This window comes from Arachis hypogaea, chromosome 8 (assembly GCF_003086295.3).
Source record: "Arachis hypogaea cultivar Tifrunner chromosome 8, arahy.Tifrunner.gnm2.J5K5, whole genome shotgun sequence".
NCBI lineage: Eukaryota > Viridiplantae > Streptophyta > Magnoliopsida > Fabales > Fabaceae > Arachis > Arachis hypogaea.
In genome coordinates this window covers 48,833,257-48,850,183 of record NC_092043.1, presented here as the reverse complement: position 1 = coordinate 48,850,183, position 16,927 = coordinate 48,833,257, and the positions used below count along the sequence as shown (strand labels likewise).

The 16,927-nt window shown below is 29.0% G+C and overlaps 2 protein-coding genes across 2 annotated transcripts; one reads left to right on the top strand and one right to left on the bottom strand.

Moving 5' to 3' along the window:
- The first annotated feature begins 642 nt into the window (after positions 1-642).
- LOC112708032 (patellin-3) lies at positions 643-4,719 on the top strand. Its single transcript, XM_025760127.3, has 4 exons — positions 643-2,062; positions 2,438-2,562; positions 2,670-2,805; positions 4,264-4,719. The coding sequence occupies exons 1-4, from the start codon at positions 857-859 to the stop codon at positions 4,510-4,512; spliced, it is 1,716 nt and encodes a 571-aa protein (XP_025615912.1). The 5' UTR covers positions 643-856; the 3' UTR covers positions 4,513-4,719.
- A 4,723-nt stretch (positions 4,720-9,442) lies between these two features.
- LOC112708487 (amino acid permease 3-like) lies at positions 9,443-13,791 on the bottom strand. Its single transcript, XM_025760629.1, has 6 exons — positions 13,698-13,791; positions 13,092-13,325; positions 11,946-12,039; positions 11,432-11,646; positions 10,711-10,844; positions 9,443-10,078 (listed from the first exon to the last, which is right to left on the bottom strand). Exons 1-6 carry the CDS (start codon positions 13,789-13,791, stop codon positions 9,443-9,445), a joined length of 1,407 nt encoding a protein of 468 aa, XP_025616414.1.
- Between the last annotated feature and the right edge of the window lie 3,136 nt (positions 13,792-16,927).

Sequence of the window (16,927 nt, the reverse complement as noted above, 5' to 3'; positions counted from 1 at the left end):
ATTGCCAATTATGCCATTAACGTACTCAAATAGTCAAACATGTGTTTTCCTCCCTAAGTTAACAGAAATTTTGGTTACTCATCAGTCATCAAGACATGAACTTTCTCCACATGGTTACTCAATTGCCAATTATTACCTCTTACCCTAACTAATTTAAACTCTCGTCTTAAAATAACAATTTCAAGAGTTTTTTTTTTTTTCTTCGAAGAAGATTAATCCTTAAATCATGAGTAAACGCATGTTTTCTCACAACAATAACGTCACTTTTTTTTTGTTTGGTTCCCAGGTACTTCCTAGTCTCCTACTTCTAATCCGACGGATCAAAAATTAATTCGTCACAGATCGAAATTTTATTCAGAGGTTTATCTGACTAATAAATTGCTGCATACATAAAGCAAGACTTGAATTCTCGACATTTATTTAGATAAATCAGTGAACTAACCAATAAACCAATTCAACTAGGTTTACAATAACATCGCTTTACCAACACAAGTTGGAGAATGAAAAGAAGTGTGAATGATAGTATGATACCGTTGGGCTGTGTAAACTTGCCGGCAGTAAGGCCCACAGTTTTGGGCCCATTAATTTTGGTAAACAATAACACCGTTACATCCAGGCCATTGGGGCCACAATATTGGGGCCACTGGCCCATATTCCAAGTTGGCACAGTCTGTCCCCCTGTCTTTCTTGTTTCTTTATAACTTGCTTCTCTCCACTAACACCCTCTCCCTTCACGGTTCACACCACTATCTCCATTCTCTCCCTTTCTCTCTCTACTAACAAATTTTGAATTTGAGTTTGTTGTAAGTTGTAACTGTCATTTTCATTCACGCTTAGCTTAAAATTGAATTCAACAATGGCAGAGGAAGCTCCAAAGACATCACCATCACCACCACAAGAGGAAGCAGTGTTGCATGTGGAACAAGTTAGGGTCACTGACGTTGACGAGAAAGAACACTCCACCACCGCCATTGTTGAGAATGAGAAGGAGACAGAGAAAGAGCATGTTGTTGAAGATGAAAAGAAAGAAGAAGAAGCTTCTGTAGCTGCAAATGAAAATAATGCCGGCGAGGATTCAAAAGCATGTGATGATGAGAAGGTTCCAGAATCAGGTTCGTTCAAGGAAGAGAGCACGAAGGTTTCTGAACTTGCTGAGACTGAGAAGAAGGCACTTCAAGAGCTCAAAACCCTAATCCAAACTGCACTCAACAATCGTGAATTCTCTGCACCAAAAGAAGAAAAGCCTGCAGTTGAATCTGATGTAGCAGAAGAAAAGAAGAAGGAAGAAGAAGAAAAAGAAGCAGAGAAAAACCACCTAATTGAGGAGAAAAAGGATTCATCAGAAGAAAAAGAAGCTGCAGCAGAAGTGAAAGAAGCAACAACAACAGCAGAAGCTTTATCTTCTTCTGTGGATGACGACGAAGCAAAAACCGTTGAGGCCATTGAAGAAACCGTGGTGGCAGTTTCTTCCACAACTGAAGCTGAAGAACTAGCTCCAAAGAAGGAAGAAGAGTGTTCGCCATTGTTGGCGCCAGAAGAAGTCTCAATCTGGGGAGTGCCGCTCCTCGCCGACGAAAGAACAGACGTGATCCTCTTGAAGTTCCTTCGCGCACGTGATTTCAGGGTAAAAGAAGCGTTCACCATGATCAAGAACACGATCAAGTGGCGAAAGGAGTTCAAGATCGACGAATTACTGGAACAAGAAGAAGAAGATAATATTTTCATTAATACAATGGATTTTGAAAAGGCGGTATACATGCACGGATACGACAAAGAAGGGCACCCCGTGTGTTACAACATCTATGGCGAGTTCCAGAACAAGGAGCTGTATAAGAAGGCATTCTCGGATGAGGAGAAGAGGGAGAGGTTCTTGAAATGGAGGATTAGGTTACTTGAGAGGAGTATTAGGAAGCTTGATTTCTGGCCTGGTGGGATATCCACCATTGTTCAGGTTAATGATCTCAAGAATTCACCTGGTCCTGCTAAGTGGGAACTTAGACAAGCAACCAAACAGGCCGTTCAATTGCTTCAAGATAATTACCCTGAATTTGTTGCCAAACAGGTATACACCATTGCTCTTCTTATATCTTTTCTTTTAATTCTTTATCTTAGAAATCTACAAAATTTGCTGTGTGTTATCGGAACAAATGCACCATTTATTTTGGGGGTTTCGAATCGCCTTGCGGATGCAGCAACTTCGCCAGCTGCAAACTCTTAAATGGAGCTCTAATCCTCGACGAATTTGTCGTTTGGGAATCCAAAAAATCTATAATTATGACTTAGAAGACAAAACAATTAAGAATTTCTTGTCTTGTCTATTTTCTACTTATGCTAAAATTATATATGTTTATCTTAAAAAATGTGATTAATAAATATCAAATTCTATGATCTATAATCAAAGATTATAAAAGTTTTGATGTGTGTTTGTGGTTTGTAGGTGTTTATCAATGTGCCATGGTGGTACTTGGCAGTGAACAGGATGATAAGTCCATTTCTGACACAGAGAACGAAGAGCAAGTTTGTGTTTGCTGGTCCTTCCAAAACAGCCGAGACCCTCTTAAGGTGGGAAGCCATGCATAATAAACACTATTCAATCTTTTCCTTCTTCCTTAGTTACTATGGTTTTGCTATGTTTGTATATCTGATTTAATGCTTTGTATTATTTTCAGGTACATTGCAGCTGAGCAACTTTCTGTGAAGTATGGAGGACTAAGTAAAGATGGGGAATTCGGAAATAACGATGCTGTTACCGAGATAACTGTGAGACCAGCTGCTAAACATTCTGTGGAGTTTCCAGTTACTGAGGTGGGTCTCATGCATTGTTATTGTCTTTTCTTTCTGTCTTCTGTTTTTCGTTCAGAAGTAGGGCTGTCAAACGGGCTAGCCCGGCCCATTTAGGCCCAGCCCATTAAGCCCATGGGTTAAACGGGCTGGCCCATTTAAGCCCGCTTTATTCGCGGGCCAAAATTTTTTAGCCCGGCCCATTTATAGTCAGCCCGATGGGTTAAACGGGCCAGCCCGTTTATCATTTTATTTTATTTTTTGAAAAATATTTTGACAAAAAATACCACTTTTAGGTCAAAAACCATTTAAAAAAAAAATTTTTTAGTTGATGGGTCGAATTTTCGGGTCGGATTGGGAAAAATATTAGCTAAAAGTGTTACTTTTTTTAAAAAAAAATGAAAAAAAAATTAAACGGGCCACCCGTTTAGCCCGCGGGCTAGCCCGTTTAACCCATCATTTTTTTCGGGTTAATCGGGCTAAGCCCGTTTAGCCCGAAATTTAAACGGGCTTAATTTTAGGGGCAAAGCCCGCCCATTTAAACGGGTAAACGGGCTGGCCCGATGGGTTTAGCCCATTTTGACGGCCCTATTCAGAAGATGAGAATCCAAAGCATTGTACCATTGGAATGCGTTACCTCTCTTGGCCTAGGATTCCTCTTTTCTCAACACTTTTATATTTAAACATCTTATGTGAAAATAAATGTATGTGCATTCAACCCCTCTTTAGACTCAAAATTCATATTTGTGGCATTTAAAATTGGCTTTTCATTTTTGTATATATACTTGGATAAAATGAGGACACCAATTTTAAGATACAAATGAATACTTTTAGTGAATGAAATATATTAATACCAATTTAAATGTGCAATTATTGTTACTCTTTTAAATTTATTTTGAGGGTTTGAATTTGCATATTCTTAGTTCTCATATTTTATGCAACAAAGGGTGCTGACAGAGTAGGCCCATGCTCTAGGAACAAAAAAGTGTAAAGCAATACCCCATAGAATACTAAACTATGAATAATTGAATAGTCATTTAATATAATAAGTATAGGATTTGGATTCATGAAAAATACAATAATCTTTTATTATCTTTTTGTCTCTGTATTAGAAGGCAATAATTGGATTTTTTTAGATCTTGATCTCTAATACTAGCCATGTTTTGTTGTCTTGGTCCATGTCTGTAGCTACCCAATAAAATACAATAAGGATCTATCATCTATGTGTTGTGATACTATTAATTTGTTAGGTTGATAAATGATGAAATTACCTCCAATATAAACTTTGTCACGTATTATATATTATGTTACTAACTAAGAAAATATTATTGTTGAATCAAGATCATGCAGCATTTAAATTTTAAACCAATTATTTAGTTTTATTATTAAACACATTGTTATTATTAGATGATCATAGTACTCTGAGTCTCTGTATAGAAATACATTAATTAATTATGACTTGGAATTTTGTAAAAAATGCAGAATTGTGTATTGTCTTGGGAGATGAGAGTAATAGGGTGGGATATAAGTTATGGTGCTGAATTTGTGCCAAACTCAGAAGGAAGCTACACAGTAATAATTCAAAAAGCTAGAAAGGTTGCACCATCAGAAGAACCTGTTCTTTGCAACAGTTTCAAGATTGGTGAACCTGGCAAAGTGGTTCTCACCATTGAAAATCAAAGCTCCAAGAAGAAGAAGCTCTTGTACCGCTTGAAGACCAAACCCGAGTGAGAACAAACTTTTCAGCTCTTTATATGAATAGGAAAAGTGCTACTTTCATTTTGATCATTATTATTTTTACTATTATTAATTATGTGTTCTTCTTTTCCCTTTTTTCATTATTACTATTATTGGAGGGCATCTTTTTGTTTTTTGAATTCTTGTTATTCACATTGATGGAGAGACATATATTAATTACATGTGTAAATTTCATTTTAATTATTTTGTAAATTTTGGTGGGGACGTGGGGTCTATTTATTTTTATATTTATATACTGTTCTATATCTTAGCTGTTTATGGTGGCTGTGTCATAAAAGTGTTGGACATTACATGATCTGTGTTTTCTTGCAATGAAAAAGGAAAAAGGGTTGATAAGAATATGTAATGGCTTTAACATATCTGCCTTGGAATTTTCCTGCACTTATTCATTGAACAACTTGAAAGACAGCTAGTTACATAATTATATTACAGGGCCAATTTCTACTTGAAATAAAATAAAAATAAATAAATAAACTATTAAAATGGTACGTCATTAACAAAAACAAATTCTTAAAAGATGATAAGGATAAAATATATGGCCTAGTTACATATTACCATAGAATTAAAATATTTTTATTACTCATTAAAATATATGCTAGGATGTATAAATATCTTGACCAAAATATAATTTTCTTTTTATTTATCTTTTAATACATTCATTTTGACAGAGAGAGGGGACAATGTCAATGGCGATGTTATTTGAAGGACTTTACAAAAGGAATTTCTTACTATTTACTATTTAGAGGAACTAAATAGTAATAATTTGAAGGATAATTTTAGGAATAACTACTGATGGATTCTTAAGGTTTAAGGTCAAAATTAAAATTATTTTTAATTTTATTTTGAATTTAAAATTATTTTAAACATTTTATTTAGTATTAAAATAGTAAGACAATTATACTCTTAGATCATCATTTTCATCACAACCTCTTCTTTTCACTCACATCTTCAAAAGAGAGAAGCAGAGATTCATAGAATGAGAAAAGCAGAGACTCAAAGAGAAAGAAGTCTAGCTCTTGCTGTGCCTTACCGTCGTCGCCGCCGACACCTTTGTCCTCGTAGTTCTGCAACTCGCCTTCACTCTCACAATGCCGTGACTCGCTCTCGTCGCCTCTCTGTTATTTCTCTCCTCTTCTTTGTGTTCGTCTTCCTCTTCTTCTCACTCTTGTTCCTACCGTTTCCTTTGTTGCTATTCTTTTTTATCGCTATTGATATATTTTGATTGTTCTTGTTAATTATATTTATAGATTTTTGGGTCTTGTAATTAGAGATGAATTTGAAAATTTCTGATTGTTTTAATTGGATATGAGTTTTGTTAATAGAAGAAGAAGAATTTTAGTTCTGAATTTTGTTAATGATTGAGTTTTGTTGATGAAAAAAGAAAAATAATGAATCTGAGTTTTATTAATAGAAGAAAAGAGTGAAACTTTAGGAATAAGGGACATTTTTTTCATTTAAAAAATATTTTATTCAAAAGGATAATTTTAATAACAAATAAAATATTGAGGACGATTTTCAATCCAAAATAGGTTTATGGACGATTTTGATTTTGACCTTAAACTTTAGGAATTAAAACAATATTTATCCCATAATTTTATGATCAAATAGTTTTTCTGTGATGAGAATAAAAAGATGTGCATAAATTTATTTAAAAAAAATAATAAAAATAAAATAATATATTTTTTAAAATAAATATCTATCTATTTATAAGAATGAATCTTTATCTTTTTATTTTTTTTCTCACTATAACATGCACTTAATTTAAATATGCTAAATATATATGTCTGCCATTTCATGAGAAGACCATGAATTCACAAATTATAGTACTATTATTAAGACATTAAAGGGACTAAATATAACTTATTCAATGTTTCACTTTTAGCTTCCTTTTTTGCACCGAAACCAGTAAACCCCACTCATTACTCTCGGGTGTTTTTCAACCCAACTTTTGAGCCTTTTAAGGCATGAACATCATTTTAGACCAACAATAAGGCTTTGCCTTAATAAATAATAATTGAAATTACAAATTACAGTAAACATATAAAATTAACTCTTAAAAAATTTTACTTAGATATTTTGTTTATTTCAAAGAATTTTTATTGTTTAAAAATTTCAAAAATTATTTTCATCAGATAGATTTTTCTATTATTTGAAATAGATTAATTTATCGTATAATGATATTTTTTAGAATATAATTATTTTAAAATAAAATCAGTAAAAACTTATTTATCCAATATAATATATTAAAAATTTAATTTGAAATCAAAACTTGGAAATTTTGTTTAAAATTAAAGTATTCGATTTAAAATTCCTTTGAACTAACTCCAATGTTTACTCTTGAAATTAACTCAAGGTAGTCCACATGTCCCAATATATGTTTATTTAATTTGGAAGCAATTACCAACAGGTTAGGAAAACAAGACCAATGTTTGTAAAGGGCATGGGTTAATTGTAAGGTAAGCATTAACTTAGGGAGTTCAAATTAATCATTACTTCTATTTATTAGTATTTATTCTTAGAGATGAGGGATCAAATCATTGTTGGAATCTTTGAAAAATTTAGCATTTTAGTAATGATCTAATATTTATTCGGACTATATTATTATACGGATTTAGTTAATATGTATTCTAAAAACACATTATAAATTTATTAATAAAAAGTTTTAAATGTTTTTATATTTTTTATAAAAAAATTTTAATTTATAAACTTAACATATATATTTAACACACAAAATAGATAAAATTTTTATTATATAAGTTTTTTATTTGTACCAATTAGGTATTTATACTACAGATATTCTACATTCTGACCATCCTGTGAAAATAGAGATAGAAACAAAAGAGAAAAGACAAGACATAATGAGATTTGATAGAAATTGAGTTTTATTCAACGTATTTGGCAATGGAATATCTGAAATATGAAAAACAAATGTGACATGCCCCCCCACCATTCATATTTGGTGTAATTGACAATTGTTGAATTCGTATGTAGTGCCAGCTTGATTGTAGGGTCAATAGTCAACAGCACTTTTTAATTTGGTTCCACTTTAACTTTGAACTAGAATACTTATTTCATTTTAAACTATAAATTATAAAATCAAATTAATATTTTAAAATTATATTAATTTTTTAATAATATTTTTAAATAATTTTTATAATTGAATAATTATTAATTATAATATTTTTTTCATTTGAGAATAATATTTTCTAATTATTCAATTTGAAATTTTATGAAAAATTATTTAATTAGTGTTTTTCTAAAGGCGGTTATTTCAGGAGAAAAAGAAAAAGAAGTATCCAGATACAAGTAAAAAATAAGCACATTATATGCTCTTAAACTTTGAGTCATAATATAAAATCTAGTTTCTAAGGTAGAAACTAGAAACAAATATTTAACTAATATTTTTGCTCACCATATGTTTAATAACTCTAAGTCTAAGCCCTAAAACGACACTAGGGCTACAACAACAAAACTCGCTAATTATATTAATTTTTAGTTCAAACTAATAATAAAAGACAAATTTAATACAAATTTTTCATTCATTCTTTTATTATGAACATAATATATTAATATATTAAAATTTAAAATAATTTTTTTATTTATTCATTCACATTATCATTGTAAACATTTGAGATTTTATAAAAAAAAGAATGTAGCTCTTATTTTTATATGATTTTCAGATTAAAAAATTATAAAAAAAATTAAAAACAAAAAAATGAAAAATAAAATAAAATAAAATTCTTTTGAATAGAAAAAAAAAAACAAAAATAAGAAGCAATAAAGAGAGATGCAAAATAATACCTGCTTATGTGACCGATAAAGAAAAGAATAGTCTTTCAAAAATTGTAATAGAAACAAGCAGTAATTAGCTATTAGAAATATTATTATTAGATTAACTGCACAAAAAAATCAATAAAAAAGAGACAAGAAGATAAAAAAAAAAAAAAGATAAAAAAAACCAAGACAAGAATCGGAAAAAAAAAACACATAAAAAATAGTATCTCATTTTTTATTATTATGTATAATTTAAAATTTCGAAAACGATGTTGAAGTGATAATGTTTGGCACCTAAATTCTTAAAAGTTTGCGTGGTTGTATATATGATTTTGTCCAAAATCTTTGTGCCTAGTACTTTGCTATACTTTGTACCTATGGATTATTTTAGTCATAATTAGTATAATAGTTTTGCTTTCAGACATTAAACAATCAACAAAATCAATATGATGAATAGAGATCAACATAGAGTAAAATGATAATTTCATGTATCCTATTTGCTTTCTGATTTACCAGACAAAAAAAAAAGTAGGAGTTATTGTAAAGTGGTATTGGTGGAAGTAAAGTTCAATCCCTCTTTGTGATGATCTAAAAATAAAATCCAAAAGATATTACCTTAGTTTTTTTTTTTTTTATCTAATTTTGGTGCTTTCATTTGGGAAACGTAACACTGAATTTCTTTCTAATCATTTGCTTTAGGAGTTATTTTACGCAAAGATGACCTTAGCTACCTAATTTTGGTGCTTTTAATTGTGTTCCTTTTTAGTATTTGTTGAAATGATTAGGGTTACTATTTTCCACTTTGCATTGATCTAAAATCTAAATCATATCTTTGACATTTATTTTTTATGCAATGTGCGAATTTTCTCTCCATAAGAAATCCTATTTAGTCGTTTATAAAGAAGAAAATGAAAACATAACAAGAAATTACCCAACACAAAACATTATACAGAAGAAGAAGAAGATTTAATTTAATTTAAGTTCTATTGTATCATTTAATTATTTCAATAGCATTAACATACATACAATGTGATAATAACAAAATCATTGAATGAGTAAATGAATGAATAATTAAACAAGTAATACAAAAACCAAAGGCATATATATAGAGAGAGCTTTAATTTGAGTACTATAATTGTGAGCTGAATGGCTTGAATTTGGAAAGGTCAAGTAAGACACCAACCACTGATCCAACAAGAGCAGCAAGTGTTACTAAGAGACAAAACATGCTCAAACATTGCAAACCAATCCATTTCCCACTCCATTTTTCAATCTTCATTTGTTTGATGTACATCTCCACAGGGAAATAAACAGTCAAGGGCCAAAACCCTAATGCTCCAATCACTCCCAATATGTCATTAAAGAATGGAATCAACATTGATATAAAAGTTGTTACCACCACAAAAATTGATCTCCAAACTAGTCTAAATTTGTTTAGCTTGAAAGAGGGTAAAAATGGTATTTCCACATTGTGTTCAATTTCAAGACTTGGCCATCTGTTAGATGCTTGTTGTTCAACAAAGGCAAAGAGAGGTTGGGAATAAACTTGGTATGCTCCCACAAGGTGAATGACTATTGCTAAATTTGCAATGACAATGAGCCAAATTGGTTTATCAAATGCTGTGAGTAAGTTTCCTGGTGCTGAATCTCCAAATGCACCATAACCTATGCATCCACATAGGACATAGAATATTGTTGTTGTTGCAACACTTATCTTTGAAGCAGCCTTCATTGTTTTTAGTTCATTTGGAGATTTTATGGTGTCCTGTTTAGTCACACCCATATTATTATTAGGAAAAGTATAGGTAGACAATGAAAATACTAAATAATGTGAACAATGAATATATAGGATGTTCATTTCATTAGGTGTGCGGATGGTTATTCTAATATTAAGATTTATGTGGGTAATTTAGAGATGTAGTGTGTTTTGATTTGATTGGTGATTGTTCATGTTGTTTAAAAAAATTATTAGTTATCTAGCATAACCCAGATTGCTAGGAGTTGTCGCTTAGAATGCTAGTATTTATAAAAAAATTTGATTATACTGTTTGATTATTCTATTATGGTAGATTTTATTATTATTCTATTATTTTTAGTTTGATTATTTTAATAATTAATTATTTCATTAAAAAATATATAAAATAATATATATAAATATACACAAATATATAATAAATAATTAAAAATATTTTTAAAAACCATAAATTTTGCATGGCAAAACTAATTCTCTTTCGTTTCAAATATTCTTCCGAAATTATCCTTGTCTTTGTAAACAAACACCCACATTAATATATTTAGATGTAATTTCACGTAAATATATTAAATTTCTAGTTTATGAATCAGTAAAAAACGACCTTTATTTTAAAAACGGAGAATAAGAAATTAAAAATGATGTACCTGAATTTCAATGAGAATAGTAGAAAATGCATATGCAAAGGCAATGTTTCCAAGAGCTAGGAATATCCCCCGCACTCTATCCATCGGTGATTCTCCTTTAGCTCCTGTTATGCTACCCATTATAGTGCCATTTCCTGCATAAAAATTTATTAGACAACAATATAATTTTACTGTGCTCAGCCAATTTTGTTTTTTATGCTATATTATTCATAAACTATATAAACGTTCCAATTCAAGATTTATAAAATTGTAAATATATTTTTATTAAAAAGTAAAGCATCTATTTAAAAAATTTTAACAGTAATATATATATATAACATAAAATAAAATAAAAGAGATAAAATAGTGGAGTCAACTTTAATAATATAGTGGAGAAAATTATGAATAATTTTTTTTATTTTTTAAAATATTTTTAAATTTTAATAAGAACACTTGCTCCCATAATTATATAAGTGTATTTGTCCCTAAAAGCATCAATTTAATTTTTAAAATAATATATTTTTAATCTTTATTCATCAATTCATTGATTTCTCAAACAAAATTAATACTTTTGAAATTTTAAAAATTCAAATTAATGGCATCTTTCCAAATCAAACCGTATTTTTTTTAAATATAGTTTTTAGTTTAATTTAAGTTTAAATACACTGTCCATTTAATATCATAAGTATATAAAAAAACATAGAGAGAAAAACTTGATGTAGGAAGAAGAGACATATATAACCTGCCATTTTGATAATTCCAAGAATGAGACCAATTATGGAATATGTGAAGGACATGACAGCAGCAAGTACTGAGAGCCATGAAATATTATGAAAATCAGGAAGTTGAGAGAAACCAAGTTGGATTATCCCAAACCCTATTAAGTAACGGTTGCCATAAATAATGCATGAGTCTTCTCCTTCAGATGAGTATATGCAATGAATCTTTGTTATTGCCCTGCCAATCAAACCAAGTTAAATTTCATTTAAAAAATATTAATTGAAATGATTTTAAAACTACTTACAGTTTTTATATAGTAAAGATTTGATTCCAAAAGAACTCAATAGAGCTATTATGAGCAACAGCATAAGAAATAAATGAAACTAAGAAAAGGGAAAGGTCTTCAGGCTAGGGATTTGAAGATATTAGAGACTATTCCGCAAGAATTATTAATGTTGTAAGTGTGAGCAGTGTATAAAATATTAAAATCAGTTTCAACTCAAAGATGAAATGTTAGGGTTAATAACTGAACTCACATCATGCTAAGGGCAGCTCCAATTGTATATCCTATTGTAATTCCATAAAGATTTGCATATTGGATTATCCCACAAAAAATAGAATTTTTTCCTCCTGCAATGTTATGGCATATACAACATTTATATATATAACGCATTTCATTAACATTTTTAATTTAAAAATAACATGAATATAAAAGGAGTGACTATATATAGAGTTTTTAAATTACTCACTCAATATACTCTAAAAAGATGAAAATATTTTTCATATAATCCACTCAAACAAGTAATAAATAATTAATAAAATAATTAATGTAAACATCATATGTAACTATTAGGATAAAATACTATTTTAGTATCTAACATTTCAATCAAGTTTTAATAATTTAGTTTCTAACTTTTAAGAGTTTTATTTTAATCCAAAAATTTTATACATGTTTAATATTAACTCATCGTTAAATTTGGCACAAAAATTTAGTAAATTAAAGAGTCAATAACATTCGATTTTAGTACATAAATAAAATTAACTCACTAATAATTATCAATGTAAAAGCTCTTTTTTATTCTGTAGCGCCACTCATTTTATTGACTATTTGTGTCAAATTTAACAATGAGACAATATTAAATCTGTTAAAAATATTATTTTAAAATAGAAATAAAATATTTAAAATATTAGACACCAAATTAAAATTTAATACAAAAATTGAAAACCTAATAGTATTTTATCCTAACTATTATTTTAACATAAAAATTGTTAAAGTAACTATCATATATCTAACATAGCTTATTTTTAGTGTGGGACTCGGGACAAAGAGACATTATATGTGAGACAGATTGTGTGAAAGTTTTTACTATTGTCAATAATTTACAAGGTTGCTCTGGGTTTATTGATCCTTTGGTGTTAAAAATTCGAGATATCATGTCTTGGAAATGGCGTGCTAATCTTCGGTTGATCTTGAGAGATGCAAATACAGTAGCAGACATTATGACAAAGACCGCAATGAGGACGCTTTCTCCTCAAGTGGAGCTTCCGTTGCCTTGAAAGGAATTTGAGAGTAGTATTCAACGGACTGCCTTCCTTAAACAGTTTCTTATTTTTTTCTCGCTCTTAGTTTTTGTTTATTTTCTTTTAAGTCATCAAAAAAACATAATTTTGTTTGTGCTTACCTAGAATGTTGTCAATGGCTTCCATGTAAGTGTAGCTCCTCTTGCCAGTGATGGGGTCTCCAGCACGATAACAATTAGCAAGAAAATATGAAGTATACAAAGTGACGAGACTGAAGAAGATCATAACAATAGGGCCACCAATCCAACCTAATTGTGCTATCGACCATGCTAACGACAAAACTCCAGATCCAATCACTGCTGTTATTATATGAGAACTTGTTGTCCATACAGTTCCTGCATAACAACATTTACATAATGGTATATATATATATATATATATATATATATGTATGTATGAAAATATTGGTATTTTAGTCATTTTAACTGTTGATTTTAATTAATATATATTATATATATATTATAATTAAAATCAACAATAAAAGTTATTGGAACGCCTAATGTTTAAAAAATGGTGAAAATTTAAGTGTACTAGACTTCACGTGAAACTGATAGTTGAGAGCCGTTACATGAAAATTTAGTTAAATTAGTCAAATCATTTAACGACTCTCAGTTATAAACTCTCCCTTGAGTTTTCACCTTAAAAAATACTTAAAATTCTTCCTATACAATTAGATTTGAAACATGAATTGTTGGATCAATGTGTACCGGTTCGTTGTGGCCTGCCGTCGTCGTCGCAGAGTTCTTTCGAAATGCCAAGGGTGGTGGAAGTGTGTTCCAAAGATTCTACTTTTTCAATCATCCTTGGATGATGATGTATAGAAATAAAGATCAAGATTGACAAGAATCTAAATTCTAAGTCTTCTGTATTGATTTTGAACAAATGATTCGTAAATCATAAATATTGCACTCTTTACTTTATCTGAAATATATTAGCACTCGTTAGATATTTAGACTTTGAACAAAAATAAAAATCTTTGATAACTTAGAAATATTGAGAAAACAAATTCACATATTTATTCATCACATTTATTATTTAGCAATCGATACTAAAATGATAAGTATATATTGGTGAATGTATAAACATTCAAATAGAAATATAAACATTGAACAAAGAGTCTTGAATATTAATATAGTTAAAGTCTACAAATTCACAAAGTATAATAACAAGAACAATAATATAGTTGCGTACCAATTCCGGAGTTCGTGTTTCTTCATTCCCAATTATTTGATCTTTGCGTGGTTATAGAAATGCAGTAATGGATTGAAATGGCAATAAATTGTAGTTTGGACACAAATGTTGTGTTTGGAACAATGCAACACTCTTTAGGAATTTATGAATCCCTTTTAATTGAAGGAAATTTCAATCAATGAAGCACGTTTTCAATCTTAGCGAAAGAAAGAAAGAAACACAGTTTCAAAGGAACACTATTAAGGGTTATTTGAAAAAATATATATGGTGATAATCTTTTGACCAAAGTAAAACTTTATTGTAATTAATTTTTTCAGTGCAATTTCTTGTAATTAAGATGCTAGTTTTTCCTTGCTTTTAGTTTACAGTAGTGGAGTTGCTGATTTTACTCCTTTCCCTTCTTTGTTCGGTTGAGTAGAATAAATTAGTGAAAATAAGTTTATCAACTTAACTATATTTTTGGTTGGCCAAGTCAAGCATTTGAAAACTGTTATTTTATTTCTTTAGTAAATAATTATTCTTTGAAGGAAGAGACGTCCTTAATCTGATGCAAAACTAAAACTATATACTAATTAAAATTATAATTTCGTTACGTTATCAACAGTATTTTTGCCAACTTCTGTCAACTCTTATTTATAACTGTGTTTAATGGAAGTATCTTTGTGAATATGTCTAATAAAAATGTCTTTAAGGATATATTTTCTGAATATGTCTCTTTATATATGTATTTAAAATATAATAACTAATTATTATTGGTAATAAGTTGAAAGATAATATGTTGGTATCTTATACTTTTTCTTAAAATTAACATTTGTTTTCTTTAATTTGTTACATGCACAAACAACGTAAACACATAAACTATATACTAATTAGAAATATTATAACAACATTGTATTATTAAGGCTCATCACTTATTTTAGAATATACTATCTAATAGAATATATTAGGTTGCATTTGTTTACTGTCTTGTGTGAGAACAATGAAGATACATCTACGTACAAAGGCATACATATATATAAATACATAGATGTATATACATAAAATACATATAATCTATATATTTATTGTTAGCATTGATAAGAAAATATATAAGAGTAAATAACTATTTTGATATTCGAAAAATTTTAGTTTGGTTTTTCGGTAAGTCAGAATTTCGTAATTGATTGTGAGTTCAAAATCAATTATACAATAGGTAAAAAGTATTTATAGATATTTATTTTATTTTTCAGCCCTTTGCAATTTAAATTTCAAGCTCCTTTACATTTGCAAATAAGAATTTAACAGTCGTGAAGATACTTTTACACTTGACAGCAATGATTTTTTTTTTTATAAATGGTTAAATATAAGTTCCACCTGAAAAGGATAAAAAAAACAACCAATGAGTACTATACCAATTTCCTTTAGCATTGCCATAAGGAATTAGCGGTCTCCAAGGTTGTTTCTAAAAAAAATAAAAAATCAATAAAGTATGAAAGCAAAACATATAATTATATCATGAAACATCCAATTAGCAAAAGATTTTTAATCAAGACCCAGCACATATTCCTAATATATCACATTAACCCCACATGAATCACTTATTAAGTTAATAATTTTGAAATTTTGGTGACTAAAAATACCATCAAACTAAAGCTTTACTCATTAATGCATATAATGATTTATGTGTTCAACAATAGAGAGTGTTAGTTGTATCAAACAAATTTAAATAGAAAAACAAGTTAAACATAACCTAAAATTTGAGCAGTTCTAAGAGCTAGAGCAATTAAGAAGTAGATAAAGGACAATATGACTGAAACAAGTATTGATGAGAGTCATTCCATTTTATGAAACTGTACCAAATTAAAATAAGTTGAAACTCAAGAGTTGAGTTCTTTGACCCGTTAAAATGAATAAGTCGAGTCTTTATTCTAATAAAAATAAAAACTATATTAATTCGTCATTGTTTGAATGATTTTGGTTAAATTATATGCATGTCATTGTTTAACATTAAAGATTAATTTGATTTAAAAATTTATATAAAAATAAAACTAAATATAATGTATTTATAACCAAAATATATTTATTTTAACAGAAATACGTTATGAATAAAGTAGGGGTAAAGTATATTTTGGTTTTTGAACTTTACCAAAAATCTTAAAAAATACGCTTAAGTTTTATATTTTGTTTTAAATTTGTCCTAAAAAAATTTTATTTGTATTAAATTTATCTCTAACAGTTAAATTTTTTATTAGGTTAGGACCAATATAGCAATAATTTTGAGAAGAGGAAGTATAGGGAGTCAATAGAGTATATGTACAATGTGTACAGTGGGGTTTAGGGATCTTCAATTTAGTAAAATATCAGATATTTATTATCCCTGGTATCCGGATGGTTATTCTGGATAGTATAGGTGTATTGTGTTTGAGATATTGGTAGTATTTTATCCAAGATATTTATTTTTTAACTCATATTGAACTAAATAAATGGCCAAATATACACATTGTACAAATATTTCATTGGCTCCCTAACAAAATTTGAGAAGAGAATTAAAAGTCAATGACAAAACTTTATATCAGACTTCTTTGTCTTGAAAGTTATTCTTGTGGAGTTGTTTGTTAAATCAGTCCTAAATTTCTCTAAAAATTAATTGTCACAACAACATTTGATGCAAATAAAAATATTTTGGGATAAAATTGAAACAAAATAAAGTTTAAATTATTTTTAAATTTTTGACAAACTTCAAAAAAAAAAAATACTTTTTAAGTTT

Coding starts and splice junctions, on each gene's coding strand:
- LOC112708487 (XM_025760629.1), bottom strand. CDS start 13,791: ATGATTGAAAAAGTAGAATCTTTGGAACACACTTCCACCACCCTTGGC. Junction 13,326..13,697: donor CGGCAGGCCACAACGAACCG/GTACACATTGAT, acceptor GTTGTTATGCAG/GAACTGTATGGACAACAAGT. Junction 12,040..13,091: donor AGCCATTGACAACATTCTAG/GTAAGCACAAAC, acceptor ATAACATTGCAG/GAGGAAAAAATTCTATTTTT.
- LOC112708032 (XM_025760127.3), top strand. CDS start 857: ATGGCAGAGGAAGCTCCAAAGACATCACCATCACCACCACAAGAGGAA. Junction 2,063..2,437: donor CTGAATTTGTTGCCAAACAG/GTATACACCATT, acceptor TGTGGTTTGTAG/GTGTTTATCAATGTGCCATG. Junction 2,806..4,263: donor TGGAGTTTCCAGTTACTGAG/GTGGGTCTCATG, acceptor TAAAAAATGCAG/AATTGTGTATTGTCTTGGGA.